At 46.4% G+C, this 13,717-nt stretch overlaps 1 protein-coding gene across 1 annotated transcript in view; it reads left to right on the top strand.

The window, feature by feature from the left end:
- Window positions 1-3,256: 3,256 nt before the first annotated feature.
- Window positions 3,257-13,717, top strand: part of BIN3 (bridging integrator 3) — a 44,051-nt gene continuing 33,590 nt past the window's right edge. Inside the window, exon 1 of the mRNA XM_088443420.1 lies at window positions 3,257-3,413. Coding sequence (XP_088299546.1) covers window positions 3,406-3,413 — 8 coding nt within the window. The 5' untranslated portion in view covers window positions 3,257-3,405. The remainder of the gene's footprint in view (window positions 3,414-13,717) is intronic.

The raw sequence follows: 13,717 nt of genomic DNA, 5'->3' as shown, positions 1-13,717 counted from the left end.
GCAGAGACTCCCACTTTCCACATGTGCAAGGGCTGAGACGCCCACTTTCCGCATGTGCAAGGGCTGAGACTCCCACTTTCCGCATGTGCAAGGGCTGAGACGCCCACTTTCCGCATGTGCAAGGGCTGAGACGCCCACTTTCAGCATGTGCAACGGCTGAGACGCCCACTTTCCGCATGTGCAAGGGCTGAGACGCCCACTTTCAGCATGTGCAAGGGCTGAGACGCCCACTTTCCGCATGTGCAAGGGCTGAGACGCCCACTTTCCGCATGTGCAAGGGCTGAGACGCCCACTTTCCGCATGTGCAAGGGCAGAAGACTCCCACTTTCCGCATGTGCAAGGGCTGAGACTCCCACTTTCCGCATGTGCAAGGGCTGAGACTCCCACTTTCAGCGTGTGCAAGGGCTGAGACTCCCACTTTCCGCGTGTGCAAGGGCTGAGACTCCCACTTTCAGTATGTGCAAGGGCTGAGACTCCCACTTTCAGCGTGTGCAAGGGCTGAGACTCCCACTTACCGCGTGTGCAAGGGCTGAGACTCCCACTTTCCGTGTGTCCAAGGGCAGAAGACTCCCACTTTCCGCGTGTGCAAGGGCTGAGACACCCACTTTCCTCGTGTGCAAGGGCAGAAGACTCCCACTTTCAGCAAGTGCAAGGGCTGAGACTCCCACTTTCCGCGTGGGCAAGGGCTGAGACTCCCACTTTCCGCATGTGCAAGGGCTGAGACGCCCACTTTCCGCATGTGCAAGGGCTGAGACGCCCACTTTCAGCATGTGCAACGGCTGAGACGCCCACTTTCCGCATGTGCAAGGGCTGAGACGCCCACTTTCCGCATGTGCAAGGGCTGAGACGCCCACTTTCCGCATGTGCAAGGGCTGAGACGCCCACTTTCCGCATGTGCAAGGGCTGAGACGCCCACTTTCCGCATGTGCAAGGGCAGAAGACTCCCACTTTCCGCATGTGCAAGGGCTGAGACTCCCACTTTCCGCATGTGCAAGGGCTGAGACTCCCACTTTCAGCGTGTGCAAGGGCTGAGACTCCCACTTTCCGCGTGTGCAAGGGCTGAGACTCCCACTTTCAGCATGTGCAAGGGCTGAGACTCCCACTTTCAGCGTGTGCAAGGGCTGAGACTCCCACTTACCGCGTGTGCAAGGGCTGAGACTCCCACTTTCCGTGTGTCCAAGGGCAGAAGACTCCCACTTTCCGCGTGTGCAAGGGCTGAGACACCCACTTTCCTCGTGTGCAAGGGCAGAAGACTCCCACTTTCAGCAAGTGCAAGGGCTGAGACTCCCACTTTCCGCGTGGGCAAGGGCTGAGACTCCCACTTTCCGCGTGTGCAAGGGCTGAGGCTCTCACTTTCCGCGTGTGCAAGGGCTGAGACTCCCACTTTCCGCGTGTGCAAGGGCTGAGACTCCCACTTTCCGCGTGGGCAAGGGCTGAGACTCCCACTTTCCGCGTGGGCAAGGGCTGAGACTCCCACTTTCCGCATGTGCAAGGGCTGAGACTCCCACTTTCCGCGTGGGCAAGGGCTGAGACTCCCACTTTCCGCGTGTGCAAGGGCTGAGGCTCTCACTTTCCGCGTGTGCAAGGGCTGAGGCTCCCACTTTCCGCGTGTGCAAGGGCTGAGGCTCCCACTTTCCGCGTGGGCAAGGGCTGAGGCTCCCACTTTCCGCGTGGGCAAGGGCTGAGACTCCCACTTTCCGCGTGGGCAAGGGCTGAGGCTCCCACTTTCCGCGTGGGCAAGGGCTGAGACTCCCATTTTCCGCGTGTGCAAGGGCTGAGACTCCCACTTTCAGCTGTGCAAGGGCTGAGACTCCCACCTTCCGCATGTGCAAGGGCTGAGACTCCCACTTTCCGCATGTGCAAGGGCAGAAGACTCCCACTTTCAGCTGTGCAAGGGCTGAGACTCCCACTTTCAGCTGTGCAAGGGCTGAGACGCCCACTTTCCGCATGTGCAAGGGCTGAGACGCCCACTTTCCGCATGTGCAAGGGCAGAAGACTCCCACTTTCAGCTGTGCAAGGGCTGAGACTCCCACTTTCCGCATGTGCAAGGGCTGAGACTCCCACTTTCCGCATGTGCAAGGGCTGAGACTCCCACTTTCCGCATGTGCAAGGGCAGAAGACTCCCACTTTCAGCTGTGCAAGGGCTGAGACTCCCACTGAGACCGTTGCCTTCCCCAAACATTGACTACCTGACACTTTGTGAATAAATCCTGAGACCGAAGTCGCTGTGACTTATGCGCAGTGGCAAAAAAAATGAGTTGTACTTCGTCCAAATTCGAACCATCTCTGAACCAGGCCCTGTGTACGCAAACACTTCTGCCACACACCTATTGGACATACAAGTACCATCTCTGTCTTCTGAATAGCCACCTCCCAGGAACCTGCAATACACTTTTAATGTACTTCTGTGTGTGTGCGACCTGCCGTTCGCCCGTACACATGCTGCAGGGACTCGGCGGTGAGTGACAGTTCAACTGGGATGGCGAATTTAAATGCCCGTCCAGTTGTGACGTCAGGCCCGACATATTGGTAATTCGACCTACTGTGTACCCAGCGTTAGACAAAAAGAAAATGCACAACCACGTCTGACATGGAAATAGCGTACGACTGAATTAGGCCCTATAGTCAGAGCAGCAGTGACTGCCCGGTCTAAATGTAGCCATACACTGTGACGTTATCGCACCGATCAGCCAATTGCACAGTCAGGGAGTGAGCCAGAGGTGCTCATAGTTGCAGTAGTGCATAGGATAATGAACATCATTTATATAGTAGTTTTCCCATTTCCTACAGCAAATATCATCCATGCCCTCAAGTCTCACTTTGGGGTCTATTCATGAAAGCTTGGAGAGAAACTTGTGAGAGATAAAGTACCAACCAATCAGCTCCTGTCACTTCACATGCTGTGTTTGAAGTATGGCAGTTAGGAGCTGATTGGTTGGTACTTTATCTTTTTTCAATTTTATCTATCGAAGCTTTCATGAATAGACCTCTCTGTCAAACAGGCCACTGGTGGGCATAATATAACCATATATGTGTGTGGCCCATACTGGGTGATTTGAGGTGATTGCTTTTAGCAGCATGAAGCCTGGACAACAAAAAAAAGGTAACACAGCCCATGACGTCACTGCGCAGTGATCCAGGCCATGGCACTGTCACCTGACGGCCGAAGTGACACCTGTTACCCTCCGCTAGCGAGCAGGCGCAGTAAATAGGTTGCTATAGAGACACCGACGCCTCCTCTCTCCAGTTACTGCAATTGGGCTGGAGCCGTCAGGTCACGCCCACTCATGACGTCACTTCCGTCCAGAGCGATGTTTGGGATGTAAACTTCCCAGCCGCTGGTACAGACCCGGAAACCGCAGGAGGATAAAAACACCGGGAGCGTCCGCCGGGCCGGGGGGGAAGATGAGCTGGTGAGTTACCGACACCTATAGGGCCCACTCCTGCTGCCAAAGTCAGAGATTGCTGGGACTTGTGGATCCACAACAGCTGTAGCTCGCTCATTTGTAACCACACCCGGGCATGGCATTGTCAGAGAGTGGTGAGAAGTACGACTTATGTTACATATGAATGTGTCTGTGCGGCCACATAACACAGACCCATCATCATGTCATCAATTAAAATGGTTTATTATGGATTTGTATGCACTTACTCTGCCCATGCTTCACCAGTGTTGTGTAAAGGAGAAGTGTGACATGTATATAATACATTTTCTCTTCCTATTACATTATATAATACATCTTTACTCTTCCTATTACATTATATAATCTCACTTATCAATCTCGTCCGTTCCTGTTTTAATGTTGGGATATACCCAGCGTAGAGGTTAGTACTTTGGGGCATATTTATCAAATAGAATATTGATATAGATCTCCTGACTCTCTTTTCAAACTCACTTGATACATGTTGGCTGAAATCTCCAGCTCAAAAGTACAGTGCAGTAGATCAGTCATAGTGGCACATTTATCATTATTTGCAGCATATTCCCTGAAAACACCCATTTTTGGGGCATATCCGCAATTAAGTATCCCCCAGATGTACTATGGAGACAGTACAGATATCTCCATATCTGCCGGCCATCACTCCATTTCTGACAACAGCCGCAGCTCCCATAGGTTTCTGTGGGCGCTGCGAAGCTGTCAGGTTTACCAAGCTGCGAAATGCGGGTAGATGGTGGAGTCTATGGGCTACAGATCACAGATATTACCAGGAGAGGGTTCCTCTGGACCCCACCCCGGTAATGGCCACTGCACGTGCTTGATCTTTAGACTGCGTGTGGGCAGAACGGCCCGGCTTCGGAAGGAGAATTGAAATGATTGCTTTTGTGATCAGTTCACCTTTTACACATTGCAGGGTACCCCTGTCTCTGCATGTGATTAAAAGCATGTTTAAGCAATCTATGATTTCTTATTGCCGTGAATAAAAAAAATATATGTATTGTATCTAAACCCGATAATTAGTAAATATGCCCCCCAGTCTTGTTTATTTTTTAATTTTATTTACAGAGAACTTTGGCAACTATAGGGTCTTATGTAATACCTGTTAGATACAAGCACAGGTGCAATTTTGGCAAATCTGACCATATTTTCACAGCAGCAATTATTTAAAATCCAACCTGGGTTTGCCTTTTAAATTATTGCTGCTTTAAAAGTACAGGCTACTCACCCGTAGACTTCAATCAAAATGGTTAGTGGCAGTGCAATGTAAGTACTGCTTGTCTTCTAGATTACTCTGGTCCTGTTATTTGTTTACCCATAAATCACATCTATACTTATGCAAGTTTTGATTAAAGTAGATAATAAATGGTAATCTGCTGTAATTATAAGTGACAGTAATTGATGTACATTCAGGATGCATGAGATTTTATGTGAAACCTCTATGGATGCTTTCGAGTGTCCATGTTGGGATACGTGTCCGGTGACATTCCATGGTTATCTGTAGGATTACCAAATGCAGATCGTGGTTTTCAAAGATGTTTAGGTCACATGATGAAAATCACCTAATTATGCAAATATTGACATTTATTTTTAAGAACTGTTTTCCTCTCCTCTTCATACAATAGATTTATAAGTGCATAAATTGTATATGTGCTTGTAAACATAACTGTACCCTGAGATTTTTTTATTTTTATAATATCCTGCTAAAACACAAAATGCTATAGTAACTAATCATGTGGCAGCTTATAAAAATCTAGATGAAAACTGACTTCTAATTGGTTGTTGTGGGCTACAGCAGAAAAAAGTACTTTTTGGGGAGTGATAATGTCTTGTAGGAGTAGCAATTGCAGTTCATGTTAACCAGTCCCTGAAAAACAGGTGGTGCTGTTATTACCATTGATGAATGTCTAACCCACCCTAAATAAAATAAGATATATTGTCTTCAGTTTGTTTAGCTAGCACCCATCACTATATATTTGCTTCCCACTTAGTTTAGGAAAAGAACATCTTGGCCCGTATTCAATTAGAAGCGAAAAGTCAGTTATCGGCGATATATGATGTAATTTTCACCATTTTCACTTTTCCCTATATTCAATTTCAAAGACTTTTCGCAGGTGCGAAAAGTCTTTGTAAAAAAATGGGGATAACTTTTCACCATAGAATAGGTGGCGATAAAAAGTGCAGAATTGGGGTTTTGGGGTGCAGACTTAACAAAAAATAGCCTGCACCCCTTGGAATGTCCCCTAAAAGTAATCTGTGTCAAAAAATATTAAAGTTCAATAGGACACCCCAAAAAAAGTGGTTTAGTTTTGGGGAGAAAATAAAAATGGGGGGACAAGCTTAAAAACTAACGAAATATACTCAGGGGGGATCCCCAAGTATGCGGCAGGTGTTTTTTTTGTAGCGGTTGGTTGCGGCAGGTGGTTTTTTTGTAGCAGTTGGTTGCGACAGGTGGATTTTTGAAGAATTTTAAAAGTTCACTTTAGGGACTTAAAGATATGCTTGCACCCATTTCATGTACCCCAAATTTGATGGGACTGGTTATTTTTCACAAAAAAATGTAGCTAAATACTATTCCTTATCACTTTGTGAAAGACGCATTAAAGCACCTGCCGACACCGTTTAAAAACCCTAAATACCTTTAGCAGGGCTTTACGGGGGTACCCATAGTGATCTCCTGTGTTAGTACATCTTTTGAAGGGTGAGAGGCTGATTTCCCCAAAAAGTGACAGTACTTTTCGATATTTACCTTTCTGCCGGGTCCCGTTTTTGCCAAATCCTAATTGAATGCGCAGATACGCGGGCACGCGCCCGATACTTTATACCCAGGAAAACCTGCGATGATGGGAAAAAGTCCGACCTCTGACTATTCGCCTCTAATTGAATATGGCCCTTTGTCATACAGCTTAGGTTGCAAGCGCACAGGCATTCAGCCCCTGTCTCCTTTCGGTGGAGCTACAGTATGTTACATTCAAACAGGATTCTCAAAGAGATCTTAGATCCCTATAGGTCCACCATGGCCACTCAGGGCAACACAGAGTGACTACGCAATGGAGTGTAGACACAGCTTGATTTGTTTTGTTACCCTATGTTACTCCAAGGGGCCCTGTGAGTGCCCCTTATGATCACCATAGGGATGCATGTTCTCTTATTAGACTCCTGTTGACCGTACCGTGTTTTGTGGCGAGACCTCATCTACTGCACTATAAATGTGCTCAGCAACTGAAGAACTGGGCACTGTTGCAGCACTTTCAATTGAATAAATATATTCCTTACACAGTTTGTGGGCATGTACAAGAGATACAGATCAAAAAGATGACACATATTGTAATAAATAAAAAGCAAGCAAGGAAAGTCATAGAGCATGTAGGTGGCAATTTTTTTTTTTTTTCTTTAAAAAATTTTTACTTTGCAAGTATGGTTCATTTTACTGCGTTTTTGTTCCTATTCTTCGTCTTGCACAATGAATACGTTATCATTTTGGTATAGGTCTGTTTGAAATAAATATTTAGCAGTGATTAGAGTTCTTGCTCTATAATACCAGCTTCAAGCCCAGACTCAAACTGGTGCTACACCTAGGGGGGCCTGTATTGGAATTAATACATTGTAATGTACTTGGGGGTAAATGAGGTGGGTGTTATATAAAGAGACATGGTGCTATGAAGAGGGAGCTCTGTCTTTGTGAATACTAAGGCAATCTTTCATACATTGGCAGGTCTATTTCACTGTAATTTGTCTTGTCTACAGAAATAATTGTTGCTTTAACTATCAGCAGTCAGGAGGACAGTCTCACTTGCCCATGCTTAAAGATGTGCGTGCTTCGGCGACAGAAGGGTTACACAGCTTCCATAGCGCAGAGCTCTCCGCAGAGCCCATTCTTGGGTATTTCTGGCCATTATCCAGCTCTCAGAGAAAAATATCAAATGCAGCCAAATATGCTCCGCAAACAAAATCTATGTGAAGTTCCCCCTCCCCTCCTTCTCTCCCGAGCCCTGAATCACCCTGTTCTGCATTCACTTGTGACAGCTTGGTTCCAGTGACATTCAGGTTCTCAGAGAGGTAACCAAAGTTATATGGCTGATAAACGAGGAGACAGTACACTTAAATAATACACCCATCATCTAGTACAGAACATCAGTACCTGTAATAATACATCTAGAACATCAGTACCTGTAATAATACATCTAGCTGGCCTTTATTAAAGCATGAACAGTCCTCTGTGCACATGCGTCCCTCATGCTAGTGTCATAGGACTTGGTAAGGACTCTAGAAATACTGTATGTAGGATGCTGATGTAATCTATGACACCTTTATTGAGGAATGTGACCGATCAGGCGATACCTCTGACTTCTGTGTTAACCAGAAGGAAAATATGAATGAAAGATTCAGACACTGAACAACCATTTCAAGAATGAGGAAAGACGGACGCAGAGGAGTGTCTTGCACACAATAGCCTGTGCTTTTATATATTAAACATTTTCACTAAAGACTGTATAGAAAAGTATCAGCTCGGGAATGACTGCAACCTCTTTCCGTACTTGGCTCATGAGTTTTACCTTTTAACTCAGAAATATATTGTGTAAGGCTTTTAGTTGATGCCATGCTTCCTTAAACCTGTTAATACAGCCTTTAATTATCTCTTACTTGTTGTCCGGGTCCAGTAGTGGAGTTCTGAGCGGAGAAGGTGCCTCGTTTATCTGTCTACTAGCGACCCGCTCCGGCTTCGCATTTGGAGCAATGTAGTATTTACGGTGATAGTCTTTTTAACCGAGGTCTTATAAGATTGTCTTGTAGATGACATTAGTCGTTTTCCCTCCTGATGTCAACACAAAAAGATCTACCTTTGATGTGACACGCAAAAGGGCCACGTAAAGTTGTCCATGAGAAAAATAGTCTCCACTTAGTTCAATTCCAGCCAAGGTAAAGGTGCCCACACATATAGCGATCTTATTTTTTTACCCGATCTGGCCGATTCCGACACATTGGAACGACAGATCGGGTAAAAAATGCCCAAATCGTGAGTCCCCACTCACGATCACGATGCGATGCGCGCACCCGCAGGTCGCACATCGCATCTTCAGATCTGCCGTTCGGTACGGCAGGTCTGACAATCTAGGACACAATGCACTATAAAAAAGTCTGGCTGCAGGAGATTGTATGAAGATTGGACAGCATATCGTGTGCTGAGCTGCCGGGGAGAATTTCAAGGGAAATCTGACACATCATCGGATCGTAAGTATATCGGTATGTGTGTGGGCATCTTAAGTGTCTGTCCTTGTGCTTTTATTGTCATGCCAAAGCAGACTCTTACCGGGAACTGGACTAGTTTGAAATGTAAAGAATAATTTTTCACATAAATGAAGTCGGAACGGTAAAAATGGGGAAAACTGAAATGTTGTATCAGTAAACATCAATTTTTCTGGAGAAACCAGGTAATACGTATCAATCGCTACATGGTATAAAATAAAGCCAATTGTTGTGATATATCTGTAACAGGCAGCGTAAGCCAATAAAGCACTTGGACGTCCATTTTTCCATGGACTTACTTCATTATATTCATCACTTTTTCGGCTCCCTTTTTATCATAAATTAATGTTTCATACACCTAAACCTTCCTCACCAAATGCTCTGTAGAATAGTGAAAACGCTTCAAAATCCGTCCAGTGGATCTCGAGATTAGCCCAAAGAAAGAGACCGATGCCTATCAGTGCCTATATTTTATACTATTTATAGCACATTTGCCTGAATATATACAGTGGGATGCATGCCAAGATGCATCTATAATTTGTGCCAGGTGTAAGTCAGGGGTAACAAGTTTGTATAGTTGCACTCAGTGCTTTGTTTCTCTATGAAAAAACTACTCATACTATGGTAAAAAGGTGTCTGTACTCACCTAAACTGCTGAAAGTCCAATAGCCAGCTTAGTGTCTCCCTGGTCTATAGAATAGCTAGAATGGAGAAGTCTAGTGATACAAGTTCCAGGCACGACTGTTGAAATATATCAGCAATTGCAGAAGATCTGTTTCCAGAAAGCAAAGGTACCGGAAGTCAGTACTGCTGAGTACCACCATAAAACAGCTGAGTTTTGCTCCGCGATACTGTAGAGATGTATCTTAAGTGTTTGTAGTGAATACAAAAGTTGCGTTACCCTATTTGTGCGCAATATAAAAATGTAGTAAAGTGTCACATACGGAAGAGCAAATGTTGTCTTGACAGTGTTATTAATAAATACAAAGGACGTATGTGCCATATAAAATAGTTAAATACCATTGAAATAAAATACAAACGTGTAGGTTACCCCATTGGGGGACAAACGGGCATCATCTTCTTTCCTGCAATAATCCGAATGGAAATCAATTAAATGTGACTACGATTTCATATGATATAACGGCCACACTAATGATATAAGCATGATTAGATAGAGGGGTCAGTGTGCAACCAGCCGGTCAGGTCTACTTGAGTCCTGATTGCGTAAACACGTGCTTACTGCAACCTGCTTACTCTCGCCCATCGCTTCCCTTCTCCGTTCCCCCTCAGTCAGTGTAAAGGAGGTGCACAAGCTTCCTGTGGGAGCACATGGCTGACTGAATCTGCCGTTTAGACTGTAATAACAGGATTTTGGTACATACCGGTAAATCAATTTCTCCGATTCCACACGGGACACTGGAGCTCAAGACACTGGGGTATAGACGGTGGTAGAGTAGAGCCTGGCACTTTAAATAATTCAGAAGTGTGACTGGCTCCTCTCCCCTCTATGCCCCATCAGCCCTCCATTTCCCAACAGCCCCAGTTTAGAAACTGAGCCCGAGAAGAGATGGAGGACAACAGGCAAACGTAGAGAAGGAGAAGATTACAGGACGGAAGGAACCGACAAAAAAGGGAGTCCAGAGGAGCCCACAGCAGGGAACACATGCAGTCATACAACCATATAAGGACCCGGACAAAAACGTCAGGAAAGCAGCGCTGGGCGGGCGTCCAGTGTCCCCTGCCGAATCGGAGAAATGGATTTGCCGGTAAGTACCAAAATACACACTCTCATGGGAGACGTACTGCTCTCTAAAATCTAGCTTTGATAAAGTGTGGTCTGCTATTATCCCCTAGGCTGTAATATCGTAAGGTATGCGTACACTAGCAGCGCTCTGAAAATACTGTGCATGTGGGGTAAACTGCACAACACACTGATTTCGTGAAACGAGTCGCACAATTGCAAGCTTCTCTATAGTGACAGAGTCCTATCTTATAAAAGGGGACCTTTCCAGTGGGGAGCTCCACAGCGCAAGACCCCCACCCTTCCACTCCGAGCAGGGTTATATGATAAGCCATGGCAACGGTAATTTAGCACAGCGCTAGAGATGTGTACAGAGCCATATACAAAACTCCTAAGTGTGAATACATGGGAGGATACCATATTAGTATATGTGCTGCTGAAGCGAGCACAATAGACATTTTTATATATCATATACATAAATACATATTGGTTGTGTGTCCTGAGGAAGGGGTCGCCGTACCACGAAATGTTGATCATAATAAACACAATGTTTCTTCCCTGAGTCTGAGAAGTCTGCACACACACATACCAGATGCCCTTTTGTAGAGCGCTAGATACAGCAGGACCACGTGGCGCAACTATGTTGCGCTAATGTATGGGAAGAGTCGGGGTGACTGGCACTTGGGGAGCTCTATGGAGTTAGACCCCCCCCCCCTCCATCAGTGCTCAGAGTGGTGAGGAGAATAGGAGCTCTCATCCCAGCTAATAGCGCTGCTATGTGTCAGTCTGCGTTGACTCCTACACAATTAAATGGCGAGGTTGTGTTGTAAAGGAGCTTACCGGGTTGGTGAATCAGAGACCGGCGCCACATTGGCCCCTGCTGCCTGTGTTCGGGGAAGGCAAAGGAGACGGGGAGAAGGTGTAAGTGCATACTCCGGAAGGTGGAGGGGCGCACTCTGGGACCATTACCCTCCTTTAGATAGCAGGATTTTACAAAATGGCGGAGCCGCGCTGTATGACAGAGCGCGCTCAGTAACTCCCTGTGCTGCTTGGACTCACTCACTGTTGTGAAGCATCCTTTGCTTAGAGGAGTGGGAGCAGCAGGACACGCGGTCTCGCTCTCTTATAAAGAGGAGGGAAGCCGGTGGAAAGTGTGACAGCCGCGGCTGCCCTGTTTAACCGCTTACAGGGGGTGATAATATCGACTAACCCCCGGGGTGTACTAACAGCAGAGGTGATGGGGAAGCATAGCGGGGACCTTTTCTATAGTGACAGACCCGGCTGCCAAGTCTAGCTACCTTATAAAACAGTCCTTTTACCGACTGTAACTCTTCCACCCATTATTATGGAGTGGAAGGATGTATAGGGGGGGTCGTCTGTGTGACCGCTGCATCACAGCACGCTGTCACTGAGCCCAGTCTTTCTCCACCGCTCCTGCTACTCTGAAGCGGTCGTATATTTGCAATACTCGAGATGCTGGACTGGTGAGGAACACAAGCCTTTTCCAGCTGTGGCGAGCCTCACAGAGACATTGGACCTCATTCAGAGTCTGTTATTGCGGCCGCACGGTCGTAAGGTAAAAGGGGCCGGATATGCCGGATATGCAAATGAAGTGCTCGCAAGTTGCGTCGTTAAGATGGAATCGTTAGCTGGACGAGCGAGGGGAGCATGCGGCCGTAAGACTAAAAATACGCCCCCTTCTCGTTCGCGTTACACGTCATCTCCTGGCATATAAGGATTAATCGGGAACCATCGGAGCTGCTCGTTGACCATACCCTCTCTTAAGCACTACGATCAAGTCGGTATAAAAACCTCCCATGTCACATGTCCCATGACACTACTTAGTTAATTATGCACTCCCATAAAACGCCGTTTGCATAGTCAGGCACTCCTGCGTTCGGATCTCCACTCCCCCGTTCACAAGCACCTTCCCCTGTTGCCACCCACAAACGCCTCATCCTGTAACTCATACTAACGACCTGGCTGTGTTCAAGGAGAGAGCAATTTCTGATCGTAATAGCTAGTTTGAACACGCGCATTGCATTTTAAAATAAGCTCTGTGCACTCCCTGTCAGGTCTGACTGTGTCCCGACGCCAGGGACCCGGACCCCAAACTTTGCAAAGGTGGCGAAGGGACCCTAATCTAGGCAGACTTGGCTGCTCTGTAAAGTAAAAATAAAATACAAAGGGGCTTGGAGACAGCCCCACTGTGCACCGGCTCTCCCGGGCACAGATTCTAAACTGGGGCTGTTGGGACATGGAGGGGAAGGAGCCAGTCACACTTCTGAACTATTTATAGTGCCAGGCTCTACTCTACCACCTTCTATACCCCAGTGTCTTGAGCTCCAGTGTTCCCTACGGGATGAAGGAGAAAACCAGTTTGTGAGCTTCCCAAACTCCCACTACCATGGGTTTTTTTCAGTTTCCAAAATGACTGTTCCCTAGGTGCACCCAGCAAGTCAAGTGAGAAAGCAGATAGGGAGCTCTGTTACCAGATAATGGTTCTGTGGGGTGCAATTCAGTTGTTTGTGCCACTGGGCTCCCACTATGTCTGCTTGCACCCTCCTAAAGTGGCAAGCAGGAATCCGGCCCTCCCCACTGCAGAAGGGAGCAGCATGGTAGCAGGGTGTCAGGCACAATCCTTCTGTCATTTTAACTCAGGTACTCTTTTTCGGGTTGTCGTGACCTAGTCTAGTGGCGCATTCAGATTTATGCAATGCTTTCAGCAACAGACACTGCCTAACACCACGTACGAATCGGTGTCCCCCACCTCTCCCTTTATTTTCTATCAGTTATTCCTGATCCCTCTCTCATCCAGGTGTCCGCTCATAGAAGACCCTGGACAGCAGAGGGGACCAGGTACTTGTACTCCATACTTACTATTTAAATTTCATTGGGGTTATGTGACACAACATGATATTATCTGTCTATAGTAATTTATAATATTTAAGTATGTCATGCGGGATTGCTATCCTGATATAAATCAGTATCGGGTTATCTGGGATATTTACGCCTACAGGGTGGTCTTTGCTCTCCCCTTTTTTCAGAGTACTCTGCTAGCATTTCATGTGTATATTTATATATTTTTGGTTACATTGAGGTAGTATCCAACCCGGCAATGGGATTAAATAATTTGTTGCAAGGCGGGGATCATTTGCATATGTGTTTGGCCATACATGGTATATGAATTTGGGCTGATACTCAGCAGACACGCTATTATCACACTCAATGTATAGATTTATCTCAAATGACCGAGTGGTTATTATTACATACAGTTCTAATTTATGAGTTA

Source organism: Taudactylus pleione, unplaced genomic scaffold, assembly GCF_031769625.1.
Source record: "Taudactylus pleione unplaced genomic scaffold, aTauple2 ptg000329l, whole genome shotgun sequence".
NCBI classification, from domain to species: Eukaryota; Metazoa; Chordata; class Amphibia; order Anura; family Myobatrachidae; genus Taudactylus; species Taudactylus pleione.
This window is presented reverse-complemented; position numbering and strand designations above follow the sequence as displayed.